The 23,399-nt window shown below is 50.1% G+C and overlaps 3 protein-coding genes across 5 annotated transcripts in view; all 3 read left to right on the top strand.

Annotated features, from left to right (window-relative positions):
* LOC146010107 (oocyte zinc finger protein XlCOF29-like) overlaps nucleotides 1-2,857 on the top strand; it is a 58,544-nt gene extending 55,687 nt beyond the window's left edge. Inside the window, exons 4-6 of one of the 2 annotated variants that reach the window (XM_083151027.1) lie at nucleotides 819-942; nucleotides 2,187-2,284; nucleotides 2,467-2,857. In XM_083151027.1, coding sequence (XP_083007153.1) covers nucleotides 819-942; nucleotides 2,187-2,284; nucleotides 2,467-2,724 — 480 coding nt within the window. In that variant the 3' untranslated portion in view covers nucleotides 2,725-2,857. Of the gene's footprint in view, nucleotides 1-818; nucleotides 943-1,043; nucleotides 1,280-2,186; nucleotides 2,285-2,466 lie in introns of those variants that run through there. The other variant, XM_083151028.1, reaches the window with a different exon arrangement.
* LOC146010088 (uncharacterized) overlaps nucleotides 1-23,399 on the top strand; it is a 340,453-nt gene that overhangs the window by 55,674 nt on the left and 261,380 nt on the right. The window lies entirely within an intron of this gene.
* The window catches only part of LOC146010042 (uncharacterized), a 224,068-nt gene that overhangs the window by 188,832 nt on the left and 11,837 nt on the right, over nucleotides 1-23,399 (top strand). The gene's annotated exons all lie outside the window — the stretch shown is intronic.

The raw sequence follows: 23,399 nt of genomic DNA, 5'->3' as shown, positions 1-23,399 counted from the left end.
GTAGAGGTGACTGCTGGGAATCAGACATAATACAGTAGCTCTGGAGATGTGACCGTAGAGGTAACTGCTGGGAATGGGACATTATACAGTAACACCGGGGGATGTGACTGCTGGGAATGGGACATTATACAGTAACACCGGGGGATGTGACCGGAGAGGTGGCTGCTGGGAATGGGACATTATACAGTAGCTCCGGGGGATTTGACTGTAGAGGTGACTGCTGGGAATGGGGCATTATACAGTAACACCAGGGTATGTGATCGGAGAGGTGATTGCTATGAATGAGACATTATACAGTAACACCAGGGGATTTGATCGGAGAGGTGAATGCTGGGAATAGGGCATTATATAGTAACACGGGGGGATGTGACCGGAGCGGTTGCTTCTGGAGATGGGACATTATACAGTAACACCGGGGGATGTGACCGGAGACGTGACTGCTGGGAATGGGACATTATACAGTAACACGGGGGGATGTGACCGGAGACGTGACTGCTGGGAATAGGGCATTATACAGTAACACCGGGGGATGTGACCGGAGACGTGACTGCTGGGAATGGGACATTATACAGTAACACTGGGGGATGTGACCGGAGAGGTGACTGCTGGGAATGGGACATTATACAGTAACACCGGAGGATGTGACTGGAGAGGTGACTGCTGGGAATGGGACATTATACAGTAACACCGGGGGATGTGACTGCTGGGAATGGGACATTATACAGTAACACCGGGGGATGTGACTGCTGGGAATGGGGCATTATACAGTAACATCGGGGGATGTGTCTGGGTGATGACTGTATCATTGTGTGTATCAGGTTCCTATAAGGTGTCAGGATGTCGCTGTATATCTCTCCATGGAGGAGTGGGAGTATATAGAGGAACACAAGGATCTGTACATTGACGTGATGATGGAAACTCACCGGCCCCTCACATCACTGGGTAAGAAGAGACTTAATTTTATTGTACGTGATATTTTACACTTATCATCCTGCTAATCACACATGTATTCAATGTACTCAGTCACGGTGTGTCTCCTATAGATGGACCCAGTAACAGAGATACCCCTGAGAGATGTCCCCGTCCTCTGTATTCCCAGGATAATCACATATATACCATGTCCTCAGTCACTGCGTGTCTCCTACAGATGGGCCCAGTAACAGTGATACCCCAGAGAGATGTCCCCGTCCTCTGTATTCCCAGGATAATCACATATATACCATGTCCTCAGTCACTGCGTGTCTCCTACAGATGGGCCCAGTAACAGAGATAACCCAGAGAGATGTCCCCGTCCTCTGTATTCCCAGGATAATCACATATATACAATGTCCTCAGTCACTGCGTGTCTCCTACAGATGGGCCAGTAACAGAGATACCCCTGAGAGATGTCCCCGTCCTCTGTATTCCCAGGATAATCACATATATACACTGTCCTCAGTCACTGTGTGTCTCCTACAGATGGGGCCAGTAACAGAGATACCCCAGAGAGATGTCCCCGTCCTCTGTATTCCCAGGATAATCACATATATACCATGTACTCAGTCACTGTGTGTCTCCTACAGATGGGTCCAGTAACAGAGATACCCCAGAGAGATGTCCCCGTCCTCTGTATTCCCAGGATAATCACATATATACAATGTCCTCAGTCACTGCGTGTCTCCTACAGATGGGCCCAGTAACAGAGATACCCCAGAGAGATGTCCCCGTCCTCTGTGTTCCCAGGATAATCACATATATACCATGTACTCAGTCACTGTGTGTCTCCTACAGATGGGCCCAGTAACAGAGATACCCCAGAGAGATGTCCCCGTCCTCTGTATTCCCAGGATAATCACATATATACAATGTCCTCAGTCACTGCGTGTCTCCTACAGATGGGCCCAGTAACAGCGATATCCCAGAGAGATGTCCCAGTCCTCTGTATTCCCAGGATAATCACATATATACCATGTCCTCAGTCACTGCGTGTCTCCTACAGATGGGCCCAGTAACAGAGATACCCCAGAGAGATGTCCCCGTCCTCTGTATTCCCAGGATAATCACATATATACCATGTCCTCAGTCACTGCGTGTCTCCTACAGATGGAGCCAGTAACAGAGATACCCCAGAGAGATGTCCCCGTCCTCTGTATTCCCAGGATAATCACATATATACTATGTCCTCAGTCACTGTGTGTCTCCTACAGATGGGCCCAGTAACAGAGATACCCCAGAGAGATGTCCCCGTCCTCTGTATTCCCAGCAATGTACAGAGGAGACTCACAGGACCCCACAGGAGGATCAGGTAGGTGGGAATTAGGTTCTCCCCAATATACCAAAGTGACTGTCACTATATGAATTGCAGCAGTTGTGTGTGTGTGTGTGTGTGTGTGTGTGTGTGTGTGTGTGTGTGTCTGTCTGTCTTATACACTGATATTCTACTGTGTAACCTCCATGACCTCAGACATTACTAATGATATTTTTTAGGTTCAGTGTGAAGATTTGTCTGATATTAAGGAAGCAGAAATAAAGGGAGAAGAAGAGACGGATGTGACTGATATTAAGGCAGAAGCTACAGAAGGAGAAGAGACGGATGTGACAGATAAGGAAGAAGATATGGAAACAGAAGACACATATATGAGGCGTGACCAGCATCGTAAGAAGGAGGAAATCCCTACAGATACCTACAGATATCACTTTTTACATATTTTCCTTGTTCTGTGTGTTACCAGCCCAGAGATCTGACCAGTCTCCTCCCCACACTCTCAGGTGTATCTCATACATCAGGATCCATCAGCCCCTATTATACTCCTGCTCTCCCCCTCACATCATGTCACTGTGTGTTACCAGACCAGAGATCTGACCAGTCTCCTCCCGCACTCTCTGGTGTATCTCTTACATCAGGAGCCATCAGCCCCTATTATACTCCTGCTCTCCCCCTCACATCATGTCACTGTGTGTTACCAGCCCATAGATCTGACCAGTCTCCTCCCCACACTCTCTGGTGTATCTCATACATCAGGAGCCATCAGCCCCTATTATACTCCTGCTCTCCCCTCACATCCTGTCACTGTGTGTTACCAGCCCAGAGATCTGACCAGTCTCCTCCCCACACTCTCTGGTGTATCTCATACATCAGGTGCCATCAGCACCTATTATACTCCTGCTCTCCCCCTCACATCATGTCACTGTGTGTTACCAGCCCAGAGATCTGACCAGTCTCCTCCCTGCACTCTCTGGTGTATCTCATACATCAGGAGCCATCAGCCCCTATTATACTCCTGCTATCCCCTCACATCATGTCACTGTGTGTTACCAGCCCAGAGATCTGACCAGTCTCCTCCCCACACTCTCTGGTGTATCTCCATACATCAGCAGCCATCAGCCCCTATTATACTCCTGCTCTCCCCCTTACATCATGTCACTGTGTGTTACCAGCCCAGAGATCTGACCAGTCTCCTCCCCACACTCTCTGGTGTATCTCATACATCAGGATCCATCAGCCCCTATTATACTCCTGCTCTCCCCTCACATCATGTCACTGTGTGTTACCAACCCAGAGATCTGACCAGTCTCCTCCCCATACTCTCAGGTGTATCTCATACATCAGGATCCATCAGCCCCTATTATACTCCTGCTCTCCCCCTCACATTATGTCACTGTGTGTTACCAGCCCATAGATCTGACCAGTCTCCTCCCCACACTCTCTCGTGTATCTCATACATCAGGATCCATCAGCCCCTATTATACTCCTGCTCTCCCCCTCACATTATGTCACTGTGTGTTACCAGCCCATAGATCTGACCAGTCTCCTCCCCACACTCTCTGGTGTATCTCATACATCAGGAGCCATCATCCCTATTATACTCCTGCTTTCCCCTCACATCATGTCACTGTGTGTTACCAGCCCAGAGATCTGACCAGTCTCCTCCCCACACTCTCTGGTGTATCTCATACATCAGGAGCCATCAGCCCCTATAATACTCCTGCTCTCCCCTCACATCATGTCACTGTGTGTTACCAGCCCAGAGATCTGACCAGTCTCCTCCCCACACTCTCTGGTGTATCTCATACATCAGGAGCCATCAGCCCCTATTATACTCCTGCTCTCCCCTCACATCATGTCACTGTGTGTTACCAGCCCAGAGATCTGACCAGTCTCCTCCCCACACTCTCTGGTGTATCTCATACATCAGCAGCCATCAGCCCCTATTATACTCCTGCTCTCCCCCCTCACATCATGTCACTGTGTGTTACCAGCCCAGAGATCTGACCAGTCTCCTCCCCACACTCTCTGGTGTATCTCATACATCAGGATCCATCAGCCCCTATTATACTCCTGCTCTCCCCCCTCACATCATGTCACTGTGTGTTACCAGCCCAGAGATCTGACCAGTCTCCTCCCCACACTCTCTGGTGCATCTCATACATCAGGACCCATCCGCCCCTATTATACTCCTGCTCTCCCCTCACATCATGTTACTGTGTGTTACCAGCCCAGAGATCTGACCAGTCTCCTCCCCGCACTCTCTGGTGTATCTCATACATCAGGAGCCATCAGCCCCTATAATACTCCTGCTCTCCCCTCACATCATGTCACTGTGTGTTACCAGCCCAGAGATCTGACCAGTCTCCTCCCCACACTCTCTGGTGTATCTCATACATCAGGAGCCATCAGCCCCTATTATACTCCTGCTCTCCCCCTCACATCATGTCACTGTGTGTTACCAGCCCAGAGATCTGACCAGTCTCCTCCCCGCACTCTCTGGTGTATCTCATACATCAGAAGCCATTTCCCCTTATTTTATTCTTCAGGACATGTTCAGGGCCACAGGGCTAACGCTGGGTAGTGGAGTGGGAGAGAGAGCATTCCAGCACCCGAGAGATTAAACTTCTCCTTCCTCACTGGCAGACCAGGCTCCTCCCCTTCTCTATCCCGCCTCCAGGCCAGCTAACCTCGGTTATTTTGGTGCTGGCAGGAGCCAACATGCACCATAGAGAGTGGGCAATATGCAGCCTTACTTCTTCATTTTTATTTTTCATCTTATTTTTACACTGACTGGAGTCAGTGACAGCGCAGCTTTGCAGGGGGTCTATGAGACACCAGCGCTGCTGCTCCATTACCTGGGCCCGGTGGCTGCAGCACCACCAGGCATCTGCGAGTGACCGCAACAGTCCCCTGGCAATCGGGAGACTACAGCCGCAGCCGGACACCACACTGAAAAGGCAACGGTGTCCGGACTGGTCATAGACAGACTCATCATAGACCGTCATATGGTCGACAGGGTTTAAAAGTCGAAACACAATAGGTCGACAGGGTGTAAAGGTCAAAAGGTCGACATGCATTTTTTTTTTACTTTTTTTTTATGGTATTTCATGCCCTACCATCCACTAGGGCATTGGAGGGAGAATAAAATAGTGCGCCGTGCGAGGGGAAGCGGTACACATAGACAGTGTCCATGTCAATCTATGTCGACAGACACCCTTAAAACATTAAACACTCACCTCGACCTTTTTTCATGTCGACCATTTAACCATGTCGACCTTTTACCTGTCGATCATATGACTGTCTATAATTTATACCATAACCAAAGGCAACGCGCTCCCTGCCACGTGCTTGCGAGGGTTATAGTGGCTGTTGCATCCTGGCGTGGGGGACCGCTGGGCTGCGCTAGCAAGCAGACGGCTGGTATGCCACCCACTCCTGCTGGACCACCAGGGATAAAGGTGTATGGGCAGCAGTGCCGGTAGCAGTGCAGCTTGGTGTGCACCAGATCCCCGCCATTTTACTGGCGCTGCATGAGGTCATTTCCCTGGGGGCATTTGCTAGCAGTGACAGTAGGCAGCACATCCCACAGTGATTCCTGTTACCGATCCTTCCTGCCTGCAGCACGTGTGGAGGGAGACGGAGAGCTTATCAGCCACCCGATGATCCACTGCCAGAGAGCCTGGGCCAGTCCTCCCTGTACCTCTCCTCCGAGGACACAGGTTACAGAGTTTATGCTCCAGTCAGCCATAGCTGCTTAAGGAGCTGAGTTCCATTTTTCATTGCATTGTATTCCTTGTATGCTTCTCTCTCTTTCTTTCTTTCTTTCTTTCTTTCTTTCTTTCTTTCTTTCTTTCTTTCTTTCTTTCTTTCTTTCTTTCTTTCTTTCTTTCTTTCTTTCTTTCTTTCTTTCTTTCTTTCTTTCTTTCTCCCCCAGTATCTAGCTCCTCCTCTTCCTCTCCCTATATAGCTGAGCACCTCCCTAGTATCCTTAGTCTTTTTCCTGTCTCCTCTGTCTGTAACAGGTAGTTAGTTAGCTGTTCTGGTTATGCTGCTGGAGCCTGGGCAGCTTAGGGATGGTGGCGCTTTGCCCTTTATGGATCCGGGCTGGCGGTATGGATCCCCTCCTCCCCCTAGGGTGTTACTGGGGCTGGCGGTGCCTTACCCTTAGTTTGTCCGGGCTGGTGTATGGAGCAGGACTCACACTTGTATGCACGGCCAGCGGTAGACTCCGTGTCCGGTGTGTACATGTCACGGCTCCAGCGGTGTGCCCGGAGCTGCAGGGACGAGGGGGGAGGCGGCAGTAGCGTGTCCGGTGTGGTTACTGCGGGCGGCGGTTTCTTATAGCCGCTTCCGCAGTTGAGTGGCACCGGAAGATATGGCGTGAACTTTCGGCGGGCACACTCTCTGCACGCGGCCTGCGTTCCAGAAGAAAGCATGCAAGAAAAAGAACGCTAAAAGTTGTCCAGCTTGTGATACGTCGTTTGTTGGAGAAGAGGTCCTCTGTCAGGATTGCCTTAGGAAAGGAGAAGCAGGCCCTAGTGTGTCGTCTCAGATTTCTGATTTAACGAGCTGGATGAAAAAGAACTTTGTAACCAAAGTTGAGTTCATGAGTAATAAAAGGTCCAGGTCACAGACCAGTTTGGATAGAGAAGAGGAATGTGGATCAGTTGAAGTTTATTCTGATCAGGAACGCTCTGGTGTTTCTGGTGCCGAATCAGGTGAAGTTCTGGATGATAAACGTTTGTTTAATCCGGAGCTAGTGGAGATGGTTTTAAAAAACCTTTGCAAGACTCTGAATTACAAACAGCCGGTAAAAACAGAGTTTGATGCCTTATTTGAGGATTGATCAAAGAAAGGTAGATGTGTTCCTGTACACGTGGATTGGATGCAATCGAATAAAGACTGTGTGCTCAGATTGTTGGTATATACCTAATCAGCCCCCTTTTCTCTTTCCTCCACTAGGTGACACTGGAGAGTTACAGTGGGGAATAGAAGGCGACCACAGGGAGCTTGGGCACTTTAGAATAAATTAAGTGACTAACTCCTCCTCTTCTACTTCCTCTCCTAGGCAGTCTTAGCATGTGCCCTGCGGGAGCTGGGTGCGTTCAAGGCTCACTCCTGAGCTTTTTATTTTTTAATGTAAATTGATCTGCAATCAGCAAGAGGACAGGCAGGTAGCTCCCTGTCCCTACCTGCCTGCGACGAGGGCGCTGTCGGCGGGTCCGGTCACAGCTGCATGCAGCTTGCCTCCGGTACCTGGCTGCAGGATCCACAGATCCTGAGGTCCCGTCGCCGCTGCTTGCAGCGTGCCTCGAGGACCAGTCAGCACGCCGCACCCGACAGCCAAGGCAGGGGTAAGTATAGCACTGATCTCCCGTTAGCGGGGGATTCAGTGTAGAAGACGCGGCAGCGCACTTTTAAATACAGCGCCATTAGTGAGGAGCGGAGTAGAGCGCGGCATGCTGGGTACTTCCGCTTCCTCCTTCTTCATAGGTGCGGCAGCCATTGAAGCAGCAGTGTGATCCGCGGCTCCCTCGAGGTGTCTGTAAAGTGCCGGTGACCCTGGTTCAGTGAGTCACAGCGGGACATAGGCGGTCAGGGCGGCTTGGACTGTGTCCAAAAAGGTCCCTTAGCCGGCGCAAGTTATATTTATATACAGTGCGCGTATCGGGCTTGTGGCAGACTCTGCCTTTTTTCTATACCTCCTCTCCTGTCCGGTATTTTCATCTTTCTCTCCTCTCTGTGAAAGATTGCTGAGTGTATGATGGCTGGTAAAAAGATTGCGTGCAAGAAGTGCAGCAATAAATTCACGCCACACGCGGAGGACGCCATTTTATGTCCCTCGTGCTGCATCCCCAGCCCCCACTCCTTCAACATCGGGGCAGGATACGCCTGTATGGGCTTCCCAGTTGTCTGTAGTGATTTCTCAGCTGGCTTCTGAGTTATCTTCGGCCAGACAAGATAGGGATGCAGCCAGGGATCAGCAGGCAGAGTTAACCTCTGCTGTGGAGGGTCTGTCTAGAGCATTGTATGCAGACCCCTCTACACCCCCTCCCCCTAGACTGGCTTCTGCTAATAGGATGTTTCCTCAGGTCCCTCTGTTAGATGATACAGATGATGACATGCCAGCTCTAGAGGAGGGTGAATTTCATGAGCCTGATGCTGAGCCTGATGCTCCGCTTATACAGGACTCTGATGTCCCCTCTCAGGGTTTAGAGGACTTAATACAAGCAGTCCGGTTAACCCTCAATGTCACAGAGGAGGTGAGACCTGCTGCGCGTCCCTCAGTGTTTGCTAAAAAGCAGAAACAGTCTGCATATTTCCCAGCCTCAGAGGAGCTGGATGAACACTTGCAAAAAGCTTGGTTACACCCAGACAAAAAGTTTCAGGTGTCTCAGAGATTTTTCACTGCCTATCCTTTTACTAAAGATGCTAGGAAGTCATGTGAAACGCCACCTGCTGTTGATTCTTCGGTATCACGCTTGTCCAAAAAGACAGTGTTGCCCATTCCAGGAGCCTCTACCCTTAAAGATGTGTCTGATAGGCGGTTAGAGAGTGCCCTGAAGAATATTTATTCGGCCGCTGGTCTTTTACAAAGGCCAGCACAAGTGGGCTGTTGGGTCAATAGGGCCATGGAGGTATGGGCATCCCAGGTGGCCTCCTCTCTAGACCCAGGGGCAAGTGATATGTTGCTCTTAGTGGAACACATACGTGAGGCTGCAGGTTACTTAGTAGAAGCCTCTTCAGATGTTTGTATGCTTGCGGCTCGTATCTCTGCCCTCTCAGTTTCAGCTCGCCGTACTCTTTGGTTGAGACAGTGGAATGCAGACGCCGACTCCAAGAAGGCGGTGGAAGCATTACCCTTTGCTGGTGAGGCGCTCTTTGGTCCAGAGCTGGACAAAATGATTTCACAGGCTACAGGGGGTAAGTCTCAGTTCCTGCCCACTGCAGCCCCTCCCCCACGTAGGTCATTTCCTACTACTGGAGGGCAGTCATTTCGGCCCACCCCCAGATTCAGGGGTAGGTCTAGGGGAGCGGCTACCAGTTCCAGAGGCTTCCGAGGCAGAGGTTCAGCCAGCGCTCCAATCCTGGATGCAAAGGTTACCTCAAAGCCCTCGGCATGACTCTCCCAGCTCCTGTCCAGATCACAGGGTGGGAGGCCGGCTGCTGTTTTACCATCAGGTTTGGGCCGGATCATGCCAGGACGCATGGGTAAAGGACCTGGTAGCAGTAGGCTACAAGATAGATTTCTTGTTGCCTCCTCCTCAACAGTTTTTTCCTCTACCTCCCCCATGGCAGCCCTCACTCATGGGTTCCTCCCTTCTGGGTAGTGCATTCGGAAAGGAAAGAAAGACACCAGCCCCCATAAAAGGGCTCCTCCTCCTTCCTCCTGTGTCTTTTTTTCCTTTCCGGGTAAGTGCAGGTAGGAGGTGGACACTAGCTAGCGTAGTTAAGGCTTCCTGGGGGTCTCTGCGGCGGTTCTTACCCCTTGCAGATGACCAGGTCTCCCTGTTATTCTGGAGACGGATTCGTGGCCGCATGCGGTCCCCTCCGGGGGCAGCTACAAGCGGTGGCGTCCGCAGGAGTGACGCGTAGGGCGGCGCGGGATAGCGTTGCCGCGTCACTGCCTGGCCCGCGTGCATTGCACAGAGCGGGCGGACGTCGGCGGCAGCGCGTGGCAGCGTGCGCGGCGCCGGCGGGTGACGCGTTTCCGCTGCGAGCGGAAGCGTACATTAGCCGGCGTCTGCAGCAGGACACGGGAGTCAGCGCGGGGAGAGCCACAGGATCTGAGGTCTCACTGATACCGGGTAAGGCGCCGGAGGCGCGCGCTGCTACACAGCTTCCTCAATTAGGCGGACTATGTCTCAATGTCTGGGAGTTTAACACTTCCTTGTTTTTCTGCTAGATTGTCAGTGTTTGTTTCAGTGACTGTGCGCTGCTGCCATGGAGGAAGAGCGTAATGTGAGGAAGTCAGGGTAAGCTATTGCTGCTATATGTGTCCACCTGTACTAGAGTTAGTTTGGCTAGTTTATTTAGTGAATCGTTTTGTGTTTTAGGTCAGAGACCAGCAAGGATAAGGAGAGCAGATCTAAGCATAAAAAGCCACATTTGGATAAATGTGCAGCATGTGAAAAGGGGTTACCTCAAAAGCATGTCGGCATACTTTGTGATGGTTGTAAGACCCCCCAACTGCAGCCAGCTCAAATAGCAGGCTTGGTGGAGGTGCTAACCGCTGCATTAGCAGAGAAATTTGTGGCTAAGGCAGATGTGGAGAAAAAATCTTCCAAAAGAAAGCATATTATTGCCAGTGAGGACTCTGATGACTCAGTCCGGCAATCTACCAGTGCAGTGATACCAGAGTTTGATCTGGATCAAGGGGATGAGGAGCCTAGCCAGGATAAAATGGAGGCTGAGGTTAACCCCGATATGATCGATAACCTTCTAAATTTGATATATAAATCATTAAATATCGATGATCCACAAGAAGATCTCAGTCTACAGGAGATGTTGTTTAAGGACAAAAAGCGCAAAGGGAAAGTGTTTCCCCTGTCCAATACCCTGAAAGAAGTGATTTCAGAGGAGTGGAAACACCCGGATAGACGGGTGGTCACATCAAGTAGAGTCAGCAAAATGTACCCGTTTGATAAACAGCAGGTGGCATCTTGGGAGGTGCCACCAAAAGTGGACGCAGCTGTAGCAAGGTTGTCCAGGAAAACCACATTGCCCCTTGAAGAGGCCAATATTTTCAAAGACCCAATGGAAAGAAAGATCGAGTTGGGTCTTAGAAAACAACAGTTGGTGGCAGGCACCGCTTTGAAGCCGGCGGCGGCTATGGCGGTGACATCAAGGGTGCTGAGAGGATGGTGCCAGCAACTTGAAAGTGACATACTGGATGGCCTCAAGAGGTCCGAGTTGCTGAAAATGGTGCAGGATGTGCAACTTGCAGTTGAGTTTCTATGCGAAGCATCATTAGACTCTGTGCGCCTGGCGGCAAGGGCCGGAGCTACAGCGGCTGCCACCAGAAGAGCCCTCTGGCTAAAACCGTGGGCAGCGGACGTACAGTCTAAGAATAGACTGTTATCAATGCCTTTCCAAGGGGACTATCTTTTTGGAAAACAATTAGATGATTTAGTGTCCAAAATTTCGGGGGGAAAATCAGTGTGGTTACCCCAAGACAAAATAGCTAAGAAGACTCCGCCTCCAAGGTTCAACAGATACCAGCAGGAGTTTAGAGAGTCACGGGCTTATAGGCCAGGAAGGCCGTATAGGAGGGGATCTTGGGTTTCCAGGGCCAATTTTCGAGGCCAAGGGAACAAAGAGAGCAGGTTCTCCTCCAAAAAAGACCCCCAATGACGCCAACCCACAAAAAGTGGGAGCCAGGTTGCTGAAGTTCCAAAGCGCCTGGCGGGAATCCACATCGGACGAGTGGGTTCTAGAAGTAGTCCGCTCAGGCTACAAAATAGACTTTTTAAGGAAGCCAGGAGAATTCCTGGTTCAGTCTCCCGTTCCAGAGAATTTGGAAGAGAGGGGAGCGCTGTTATCCAGCTTGAAGGAGATGCTAGACCAAGAGGTGGTCAGCGTAGTGGCAAAACCACAACAGTTTCAGGGATGGTTCTCCCGATTCTTTGTGGTGAGGAAGGCCACAGGAGGATTCCGGACAATCCTGGATTTACGCAGACTGAACAAATTCATAAGAATAAAGTCGTTCAGGATGGAGTCAATAAAATCAGTTATATTGGATCTCAGTCAAAACGACTTCATGTCTTCAATAGACCTCAAGGACGCCTATCTTCACGTCCCGATCTTCGAAGGGCATCGGAAGTTTCTGAGGTTCAGAATACAAGGGGTCACCTATCAGTTCAATGCGCTTCCCTTCGGACTAGCAACGTCACCCAGAACGTTTACCAAGGTGCTGGTGGTCATAATAGCGTGGCTAAGAAGAAAGGGGATAAGGCTGTACCCTTATCTGGACGATATCCTGATTGTGGCAGAATCAGAGGATCTTCTAATTCAGCACACGGCGGAAGTAGTAGACTGCCTAAAATACCATGGGTGGCTCATAAACGAGAAAAAAAGTCATCTCGCCCCGACTCAAAAAATTCAGTATTTGAGAGTAATCTTAAATACACAAGACATGAGGGTATCCCTGACAGAAGCAAGGAGAAACAAGCTGTGGGGAAAAGTAGAGTGGATGAGAAAAAGGACAGTGGTCTCATCTCGGGACTGCATGGAAACCTTGGGGCTCATGTCAGCAGCCCTAGAAACAATACCATGGTCCCGATTTCACATGCGAAAACTCCAGGCCTGCTTCCTAATACAGTGGGACAAAGACAGCAAGAAATTAAGTCAGCGGATAACACTGTCAAAAGCCGCCAAGAAAGATTTGGATTGGTGGTCCGATACGGAACGTCTAGTACAAGGGAGAAGCTTTGCCATCAGAGAACAGGTGGTGATCACGACAGACGCCAGCCTGTACGGCTGGGGGGCAACATGTGCCGGCCAAATAGCTCAAGGTCATTGGTCGGGAGAATGGAGAGCTTCTCACTCCAACCTGAGAGAGATGGAGGCGGTGTATCGGGCATGCGCTCACTTTCAAGGCCAAGCGCAGGACAGAGAACTGGTTATAAGATCGGACAATCAGGCGGTGGTGTCCTATATAAATCATCAAGGGGGCACGAAAAGCAGGGCGCTACTAGAACAACTCTCCAAGATTATCGAGTGGGCAGAAACCAGGGTGATAGACATCTCGGCAGTATTCCTTGCAGGCAAGGACAATGTGATAGCAGATCGGCTGAGCAGAGAGAAATGCCGGCCAGGCGAGTGGGCCCTCAACAGCACAGTCTTCGACAGCCTAGCGAGAAAGTGGGGCAGGCCACAAGTAGATTTGATGGCAACAGAAGTAAACAGGAAAGTACCAGTCTACTTTTCAAGGTTCCGGGAGCCCCAGGCCGCTCAAGTCGACGCCCTGACAGCAATTTGGGACATGGACACGGCATACGTCTTTCCTCCAATCCCGGTAATCCCAAGACTGCTAAAGAAAATTCAAAGGGAGAATGTACAAGTCATGGCGATTCTTCCCTACTGGCCCAGGAGGCCATGGTTCAGCACGGTGTGCAGACTAGCAGTAGACGGGCCATGGAAGTTACCAGCAACTCCAGACTTGCTATCGCAGGGACAAGTAACAAGGGCACAACCCCTGTCTTGGAACCTGACGGCCTGGTTACTGAGACCAAGGCATTAGAGGCAAAAGGATTCGACAAGGAAGTTATCGGGACACTGCTTCAAGCCAGGAAAACCTCCACAATGAAGACATACTATCGAATGTGGAAAAGGTACGTGTATTGGGCAAGAAGCGAGCAGAAAGACCCGAAGTTGGTGGCAACGATATTGAGCTTCCTACAGAAAGGCCTACGGATGGGGCTCTCAGCTAGTACCCTAAAGGTGCAGATATCAGCACTAGCCTCTATGCTAGACTGGGACGTGGCAAACAACAGGGATGTGCGCCGGTTCATGCAAGCGGTGAAAAGACTGAAACTAAGGGTCAGAAATCCATTATCTCCATGGGATTTAAACTTAGTGCTGGGTGTCCTCATGGAAGACCCCTTTGAACCAATACAGGAAATACCGCTCAAGTTACTATCTTGGAAAGTGCTATTCTTGGTGGCCATAACTTCAGCCCGCAGAGTCTCAGAGCTGCAGGCACTATGGATAGATGAACCGTATTTGAACTTTTATGAAGATAAAGTAACTTTAAGAACAAATCCACAATTTGTGCCGAAAGTCGCATCAGAGTTTCATGTAAATCAGGAGATTGTGCTCCCGTCCTTTTGTTCCAACCCATCGAACAGCAAGGAGGAGCGTCTTCATGCGCTGGATGTTGTCAGAGCCCTGAAAGTGTACAAACAAAGGTCAGCAGATGTGCGACAAGCAAGGAATCTGTTTATACTGATGGAAGGGCACAGAAAAGGTCAGGCGGCGTCCAAGCAAACGCTATCAAGATGGATCAAAGAGTGTATTTTAAAGGCGTATCAAATAAGAGGCGCGGTACCGCCTGAAGGACTCAAAGCTCACTCCACAAGGGCGGTTGCCTCATCCTGGGCGGAGAAAGAATCCGCCTCAGTCTTGGAACTATGCAAAGCGGCAGGGTGGTCGTCAGTGCATACCTTCACAAGGCATTACAGAGTCGATGTGATGTCATCAGCAGATGCCAAATTCGGGAGAAGAATCCTGAGCGCGGCAGTCTTGTGAAAAAAGTTGAAGGAAAATTATTATTTGATTATTTTGGCCAAAGCAGGCTGATATTTTAGTTACGTGAGTATTAACCCCCCCCCCCTGTGTTGGTATACTGCTTGGGTACGACCCATGAGTGAGGGCTGCCATGGGGGAGGTAGAGGAAACACCGAGTTATTACCTGGTAATGGGTTTTCCTCTACTCCACCATGGCAGCATATATTCCCGACCCTCACTGGCTGTTATTTATGTGTTGTGTACTAACCGGTTATGTTTTTTAGCTGGAGAATTTAAAGACACAGGAGGAAGGAGGAGGAGCCCTTTTATGGGGGCTGGTGTCTTTCTTTCCTTTCCGAATGCACTACCCAGAAGGGAGGAACCCATGAGTGAGGGCTGCCATGGTGGAGTAGAGGAAAACCCATTACCAGGTAATAACTCGGTGTTTCCCACAGGTTTGCCAGCTTCACAAGAGAAAGGCAGGGCCTTGCAGGCCGCCATTCAAAAGCTCAGGGACCTAGGGGTGGTTATCCCGGTCCCGGAACCAGAAAAGGCAAAGGGATTCTATTCCAGCCCTTTTCTGGTTCCCAAGCCGGACGGCTCAGTAAGGCCCATCTTGAACCTAAAGCAGCTCAATCCCTTCCTGCGGTTCACTCGCTTCAAGATGGAGTCACTGCAGTCAGTCATTGCAGGCCTGGAACCAGGGGAGTTTCTTGTATCCATCGATATAAAAGATGCATACCTGCATATCCCCATCTAGCCCCCTCACTAGGCATTCCTGCGGTTTGCTGTCCAGAACTGTCACCTGCAGTTCCGAGCCCTCCCATTCGGCCTCTCCTCTGCGCCCCGGGTGTTTACCAAAGTGATTGCTGGCATGATGGAGATACTCAGGGCTCAAGGAGTTACCATTGTCCCTTACTTGGACGACCTTCTGTTGAAGGCTCCGTCCAAGGAAGTCCTTCTGCACAACATCCACCTGACACGTCAGACTCTGGAGTCCCATGGCTGGATGCTCAACATCCAGAAGTCACAGCTGACCCCATCGCAGAGGATCCTGTTCCTAGGGATGACTCTGGACACGGTCCAGAGAAGGGTGTTTCTTCCCATGGACAAGATCTTGTCTCTCCAGGAAGCGGTTCGACTGGTGCTGCAGCATCGAACGGTCACAGTTCTCCTTTGCACAAGGCTGCTGGGAAGGATGGTGGCCACGTTCGAGGCGGTGCAGTACGGGCGGTTTCGATCTCGCCCCTTCCATCTGTGTCTGCTCCGCCAGTGGACAGGTTCACACCTGTTTCTACATCAGCGAATCTCTCTCTCCCATCAGGCTCGAGCATCACTGGAGTGGTGGCTTGACTCCAGCAACCTGCAGGAGGGGCGGAGGTTTGCCATACACAATTGGACGCTCCTCACCACGGACGCCAGCCTCAGGGGCTGGGGAGCGGTCACGCTGGGCCTCCACTTCCAGGGACTGTGGACCCCGGAGGAAGCACAGATGTCCATCAATGTGCTGGAACTCCGAGCGGTATATTATGCCCTCCTCCAAGCGGAAGTGGTTCTCCGGAACAAGGACATCAGAGTGCAGTCGGACAACGCCACGGCTGTGGCTTACATAAACAAGCAGGGAGGCACTCGCAGCCGTGCAGCGATGAGAGAGGTGAAGAGGATTCTTTGCTGGGTGCAGGAGCACGCAGGGGCCGTGTCTGCCATTTTCATACCAGGCGTGGAAAACTGGGGGGCAGACTACCTCAGCCGCCGGGACGTCCATCACGGAGAGTGGTGTCTGAACCCTCAGGTCTTCCAGACCTTGACTCGTCGGTGGGGTTGTCCGAAGATAGACATGATGGCCTCCAGACACAACCACCAGTTGCCCCGATACTGCGCTCGGACAAGAGATCCACAGGCAGTGGCAGTGGACGCTCTCACGGCACCCTGGACGGATCAATTCCTCTACATCTTCCCTCCAGTGCCTCTCATCCCTCGGGTTCTGCAGAGAATCCGACGGGAGTCGGTGACAGTGCTGTTTATCGCTTCAGACTGTCCTCGCCGGTCGTGGTACACGGTTCTAACAGGCCTGTTAGTAGACGAACCATGGCCTCTACCTCTCTGCGACGACCTGCTAACACAGGGTCCGTTCACCTGTCCCAACTTACAACATCTACATTTGACGGCATGGCTGTTGAGAGGTCCATCTTGAGGAAAGCAGGGATCCCGCACGCGGTGATACCAACCATGATAGGAGCTAGAAAGCAGGTTACTTCGGTGCATTACCACCGCATCTGGAGGGCCTATGTGGCCTGGTGCGAATCCAGGAGGGTCTCTCCGGTGAACTTCAAGCTCGCCAGATTGCTGCTGTTCTTGCAGAAGGGCTTGGCCTCAGGACTCCGGCTGGGGTCCTTGAAGGTTCAAGTATCCGCCCTCTCCATTTTTTTCCAGAGGAAGCTCGCTCTTCTTCCTCAGGTACAGACTTTCTTCCAGGGGGTGTTGCGGCTGCAACCTCCCTTCAGGCCTCCTACTGCTCCATGGGACCTGGATGTGGTACTGGCTTTTCTCCAGTCCTCTGTATTTGAACCCATGGAGGAGGTGGACATAAAATGTGTCACTTGGAAGACTGTCCTACTGTTGGCCTTGGCTTCGGCTAGAAGGGTGTCGGAGCTAAGTGCTCTCTCTTGTAAGGCACCCTTCTTGCGTTTCCACGAGGATAGAGCGGAGCTGCGCACCTCTAGTGTTTTTCTCCCAAAGGTGGTCTCGGCATTCCACATTAACCAACCTATTGTGGTGCCGGCCTTTCGGGAGGACTCACAGGAGTCTAGGGCGCTAGACTTGGTCCGGGCCTTGCGCATTTACGTGGCCAGAACGGAGTCTGTACGTAAGTCGGACGCCTTGTTTGTCCTCTATGACTCCCTGCGTCCTGGTTGGCCCGCTTCCAAGCAGGCCCTGGCCAGGTGGATCAGATTGACGATTCATCAAGCTTATGTGGCTTCCTCTAGGGTGCCACCTTCTTTCGATTTCCGCCCATTCTACAAGGTCGGTAGTGTCTATACAGGATCTATGTAGAGCGGCTACGTGGTCTGGTCAGAGAACCTTTGTCCGCTTTTACAAGTTTGACACTTTTGCGGCAGCTGCTTCTCGGTTTGGCCGTTCTGTGTTAAGGGGCTCTCAGCGTCATCCCACCCGTGTTGGGAGCTCTGGGACGTCCCCACTGTAACTCTCCAGTGTCACCTAGTGGAGGAAAGAGAAAAGGGGATTTTGTACTTACTGTTAAATCCTTTTCTCAGACTCCATAGGTGACACTGGACGCCCACCCGACGCTGTCTCTCCTTGTTACTGTTTGGTTTCAGGTTGGTTCAATTACCTGAAGTTAAGAGACTGTTATACTTAGTTTGAATTCTAAGTTTTTTACCAAGTTTGTTATGGATGGGTTCATTCTGTTATGAATGCTATTCTTAATACTACAGGTTGAGTATCCCGTATCCAAAATGCTCGGGACCAGGAGAATTTTGGATAACGGATTATTCCGTATTTCGGAATATTTTAATATTTCAATGATGTATTTTGAAGTATCTTGCATTTATGCTGTATAAACACATAATATACACACAAATATATTTTATTACCACATAAAATACACACAAACATATTTTAATTGTTCAAAAAACAAGGTTTCAAAACGTGAAACAAAATGTGTGTACTCTCAGCACTGAATTTGAATGCCAAGCAATCATTGTCTTGCACATATATAGTGCCAGTTACATATCATGTCCCCAGTGATGCTGTTACAAATGTCCCCAGTGAGTTTTTAGCAAAAAAAATAATTTTTTTCACTTTCTGGAATGTCCGTATTTCAGAATAATTTGGATAACGGATATTCGGATACGGGATACTCGACCTGTATATGTTCACTCTATGCGAGTGTGTGTGTGTGACTTGTTATGTTATGTTTGACCTCCTCTCGGAAGTGTGTTGTTTTTCCCTTCTTCCAGCTCCCTCCGGGCACATAGACTGCCTAGGAGAGGAAGTAGAAGGGGAGGAGTTAGTCACTGTTAATTTATTCTAAAGTGCCCAAGCTCCCTGTGGTCGCCTTCTATTCCCCACTGTAACTCTCCAGTGTCACCTATGGAGTCTGAGAAAAGGATTTAACAGTAAGTACAAAATCCCCTTATTCCATTTATTTATAGACCATTTTCCATTTTTCCTGTTCATAAAGTCGTTTATATCGACATATTAAGGAAAGTTGGCCCGGTGCTTAGAGTCTGGATTCCCCGGCTCCCGGTATGCGGCACCTGCCAGGGGGAGCCGGAACTCACCCACGCTGCAGCCACCGGGTCAGCTCCGGCAAAGCAACGCCATTAACCCCTGGCGTGCTGGGGGCAGGGAGTGGTGACAGCGCCGTGCTGCCTCCGGGCATCAGGGGAGGGAGAGGCAGGAGGCCACCAGCAGGGTGCGCCCGCAGCCCAGAGACTGCGGCGGGAGGCATAAAGGTTTAACCCCCAGCACGCTGTGGCTAGGGGGAAGCGGCTGCGCCGCAGGTGCCCCAGCCCTTGGGTTGGGGGAGACTCTGCATGCTTCTGGCAAGATAGGAGCCTGGAGTAGCCAGCTCCCAGCACAAGGGAAGGAGCCCTGCAGCCAGAATGGCTTTCCTGGGCTGCAGGGTTAAGGGAGCACCATGTATTAAACACACTGCACATTATCACGAATATATGAACCATTGGCATGAAATGTATTGTATATAAAAATGCACTTACTGTACTTGTGTCCCAAGGGAATCCAGGGTTCTGTCTGGGCTGCTGGGTTCCCCTCCAAACTGTATCCCAAAAACAGAATGATTTCCCAGACAGCCTCCAGGCTTGGAGCTGCAGGGAAAGGTAGCAGGGAACCTCAGCTTTCCAACAAGCTGAGTGGTTCCTTGGAGCTCCATGGGGCTCTCCGTCAGCGAGCAGGAGACCCGGGCAGGGGATCAGGGCTGCCCATTTCTTGAGCTCAAGGCCGGGCCAGAGGTGTTCAGCTGGTCCCCTGGCAGACTCCTGGAAGTATGTTTTGGAGGGAAACCTTCCCCCTAGCCAGACAGACTGGCACCTGGGTGGTACCTGGTCCCCCAGGTGGGCTGTGGCTCAGAGGACTAACCACTCCCCTCTGTCCATAGGGGTCAATACTGACCGTGCATGTGCCCAGTGCATGCATGTCTCATGCACTTAAGATGATTGGTTAAAGACCATAGGGTGTGCTTACCCCCTGTAGTGATGTGTGTGGATTTTGGATAAAAAGGCACCAGTTTTGCCTGTAAAGTTGTACATCTACCTGATCTGAATGCTGTAGTATTATCTGTATGCTGTACCTCCTAGGGATCTAGGAGAGGGCTCTTAAGAGCTTCTATTTTGAGCAAATAAACCATCTATTGCCCAAGACGACTGCTTTCTTCTTGCGACCAACAGAATTACTGCAATAATTCCATTCTCCGGCTGTTCTGGGTATAGCATCCAGCATCTACAGGTTCCGCTCTGCCAGCTTCCGAAGCAGGGGTCTGGTCCGTGACCAGTGGGGAACCAACAGACACTAGTCGGGAGTGTATCAGCAGCGTGTCGACGCACACACTCCAGCAGGTAGTACTCAGGTGCCAGCGTTTTGGCAGAGGAACGAAAACTCCACAGAATGATACTGAGCGCTGATTAATTATTCAGTGCTGCTGCTGTGCCAATAGGGGGATTACCATAAACCCCTAATTAGAGCTAAGAACAGGAAAAAAAGAGAAGGTACAGCGCTGCACTGAATGGATAAGAAATATTTAATAAAAATTAAGCATAATAAAATACATTAATACATTTCATATTACATACAAGACACACAAACATTGAACATACAGTCTCCTTTGAGAGTTAGAACTGGTTAGTGGTTGTTAGGTCAGCAATTGCATATACTCTTTGCTCTAACTATGAGCCAGTTAGTAGATATTAGAGAGTTCAAGTCCCCACAGAATGTGCACATATATTGTGGTTTGATACTTAATTGTATTCCAGGGGTGTTGTGGCTTGCAATTTCAGCGATGGCTTTCTCCGACCGTTTGCGCTGTGGTCATATCTGAGATGGTTGCAATCTGCTGGGTTCAATAGCAGCCTGGTGGTCCCCTCAACGCGTTTCTCCGCCTAAAACGATCAGCGGCTTCCTCAGGAGTAGGTTCAATAGCAGCCTGGTGGTCCCCTCAACGCGTTTCTCCGCCTAAAATGATCAGCGGCTTCCTCAGGAGTAGTGACACAATATATGTGCACATTCTGTGGGGACTTGAACTCTCTAATATCTACTAACTGGCTCATAGTTAGAGCATAGAGTATATGCAATTGCTGACCTAACAACCACTAACCAGTTCTAACTCTCAAAGGAGACTGTATGTTCAATGTTTGTGTGTCTTGTATGTAATATGAAATGTATTAATGTATTTTATTATGCTTAATTTTTATTAAATATTTCTTATCCATTCAGTGCAGCGCTGTACCTTCTCTTTTTTTCCTGTTTTTGGCAGAGGAGGTATTGGTGATTCCAGTTGTCATCTAAGTAGGAGCCTGGTGGTGGCAGCGATATCCCCTCCCACTGCATAGTGGGCAGAGTCAGTAACAGGCGGTTGCCGACGGTAACAGGGAATCCCCTATTGGCCAGGTCCCATGAGCCAGAACATCAACGGTTTCTGCGGTTTGCACTACAGGACCTTCAATTTCAAGCTCTGCCCTTTGGCTTGTCAACTGCTCTTTGTGTTTATGAAGGTGATGGCAGTGATGGGCAGCAGACTTCGCAACCAGGGTACCCGGATACTGCCATATCTAGATGATCTGTTGATCCTGGCACAATCGCCAGAATTTTCCAAGTCCACCTGAGCACTGTGGTGACTGTCCTGGAATGATTCTCCGACAAAAATTCCTGATCATCACATTAAAAAAGGAGACACAAAGAACCTGCTACGGGCATATACCCAATCTACCTTTACCGTGAGTGGGGTACGCCCATTTTTTCACCATTGTAAAAGATACCTTTATACGTGTACCTCCCCCTGAGATCGGGTGAGTGAGGTGCGCCCACAAATTGCTTGTTTCACCAATTCTTCACAAACACTCAATAGTAAACGGGTTTACACATTATTGTCCTATTTCTTCTTTTATGATTTACACACCACTTGGAGCAAAGGGAGAAAATAGAGAAAGAAGAGCCTAGCGGGAAAAGTACACGCTACGTGCACATACAGTGCCACTCACATTGTGAGTTGGGGTACGCTCACCCTAAATTTTTCTACTTTGCCCCATTGGTGATTTTTTTTTCGTTTCTGAATTTCATCTAATCAGTGGTTTTTCTCTGGTTTACTTTCCAAAAACACACACGGAGAGGACTTGTATACATGGTGGACACCCTGTCAGCCCCGTGGCCATTTGCCTAATGTACGCCTTCCCCATGATTTTGCACCTCAGAGTGATCCGCCAGTTGAAGGCAGAAGGAGACTTTTCATGGTGTCGTACTCGCCATTTCAATCCCAGGACTTACCACTTGACCAGGATTCTGTCCTTCAAACAAAAGGGTCTAGAGGCTGGATTGTGCTCAACTTCCTTACAGGTTTCGGCTTTGTCCATCCTGTAGCGCAGGAAGTTGGCATTGTTGCAGGATGTCTGTACATTCATGCAGGGTGTCCTCCATATCCAGCCCCCCTTTTTTCCCACGGTTGCCCCGTGGGATCTTTCCTTGGTACTCACAGCGTTTGAGCCCTTAAGTTGGTGGACCTTTGCTGGCTCATTGGAAGACCGTTTTCATGTTGGCGATTGCTTCAGCCAGGAGGTTGTCTGGCCTGTCGGCCCTGTCCTGTAGGTCACCATTTCCGGTTCTTCCATCTTGACAGGGCGGTTCTTCACACCGTTCCTTCTCACCTCCCCAAGGTGGTGTCCAAGTTTCATGTCAACCAGAAGATCGTGGTCCCTGCCTTTTGGGGCTGGATGCTTCCTTGGATGTGGTTCGTGCATTATACATCTATGTGTGCCGCACTAAGACTCTCCGGATTTGTAGTCTATGGGTTTCAAAAGAGGTTGGCCTGCTACTAAGCAGGTGATTGCCCGCTGGCTTCACTCTGTCATTAAGCAGGCATACTTGGGCTCCTCCCTCCTGGTTCTTGAGGGGGTCCGGGCTCATTCCACACAGTCTGTGGGTGCATCTTGGGCTGTTGGGGTGGTGCAACAGCAGAGCAACTTTGCAAGGCAGCGACTTGGTCGTCCGCCAATACCTTCTTGCGCTTTCATGCGTTTGATACGTTTGCCTCCCCGGACTCTGCTTTTGGCCAGAGTGTTCTTGCCGCTACATAAGCATCCCCACCCTTAGGTGGCTGCTTTAGTATGTCCCAGCATTAGCCATGTGGCCCCTGATGTGTCCCAAAGAATAAAATAAGATTTATGTCTTACCTGGTAAATCTTTCTTCGAGGATGTCAGGGGCCACAGGAATCTCTCCCTGCCGTGTCCGCTTTAGTTATGTTACAGTTAATAGTTCCTCTGAGTGCTGGAATGCTCTTTCCCACTCCACTACCCAGCATTAGCCTTCTTGCCCCTGACATCCTCAAAGAAATAGATTTACCAGGTAAGACATAAATCTCATTATAATCCTGCTCTCCCCTTCTATCATGTCATGTGTTACCAGAGATCTGACCGGTCTCCTCCCCGCAATGTAAACCCACAATTGTCCCAATCGCAACAGGTGTTATGTTACCTGTGTGGTGACCTGGAGTAGTGGTAACCAGTGACTAGGACATGCTGCTAGTGTAGCCCACATATACTGTGCTGCCAGGTGTATAGTGTGTGTGAGTGTGTAAGAGAAGTGATTGGCTGCACAGTATCACTGGCTTATGTGGGTTCCTTTCCTATAGTACTAGCTAGTCGCCGCTTGTTTAAGATGGATACCATATTACTG

This window comes from Crinia signifera, chromosome 6 (assembly GCF_055691185.1).
Source record: "Crinia signifera chromosome 6, ASM5569118v1, whole genome shotgun sequence".
NCBI lineage: Eukaryota > Metazoa > Chordata > Amphibia > Anura > Myobatrachidae > Crinia > Crinia signifera.
Note: the sequence above shows the minus strand (reverse complement) of the source record. Positions and strands in the feature narration are given on the sequence as shown.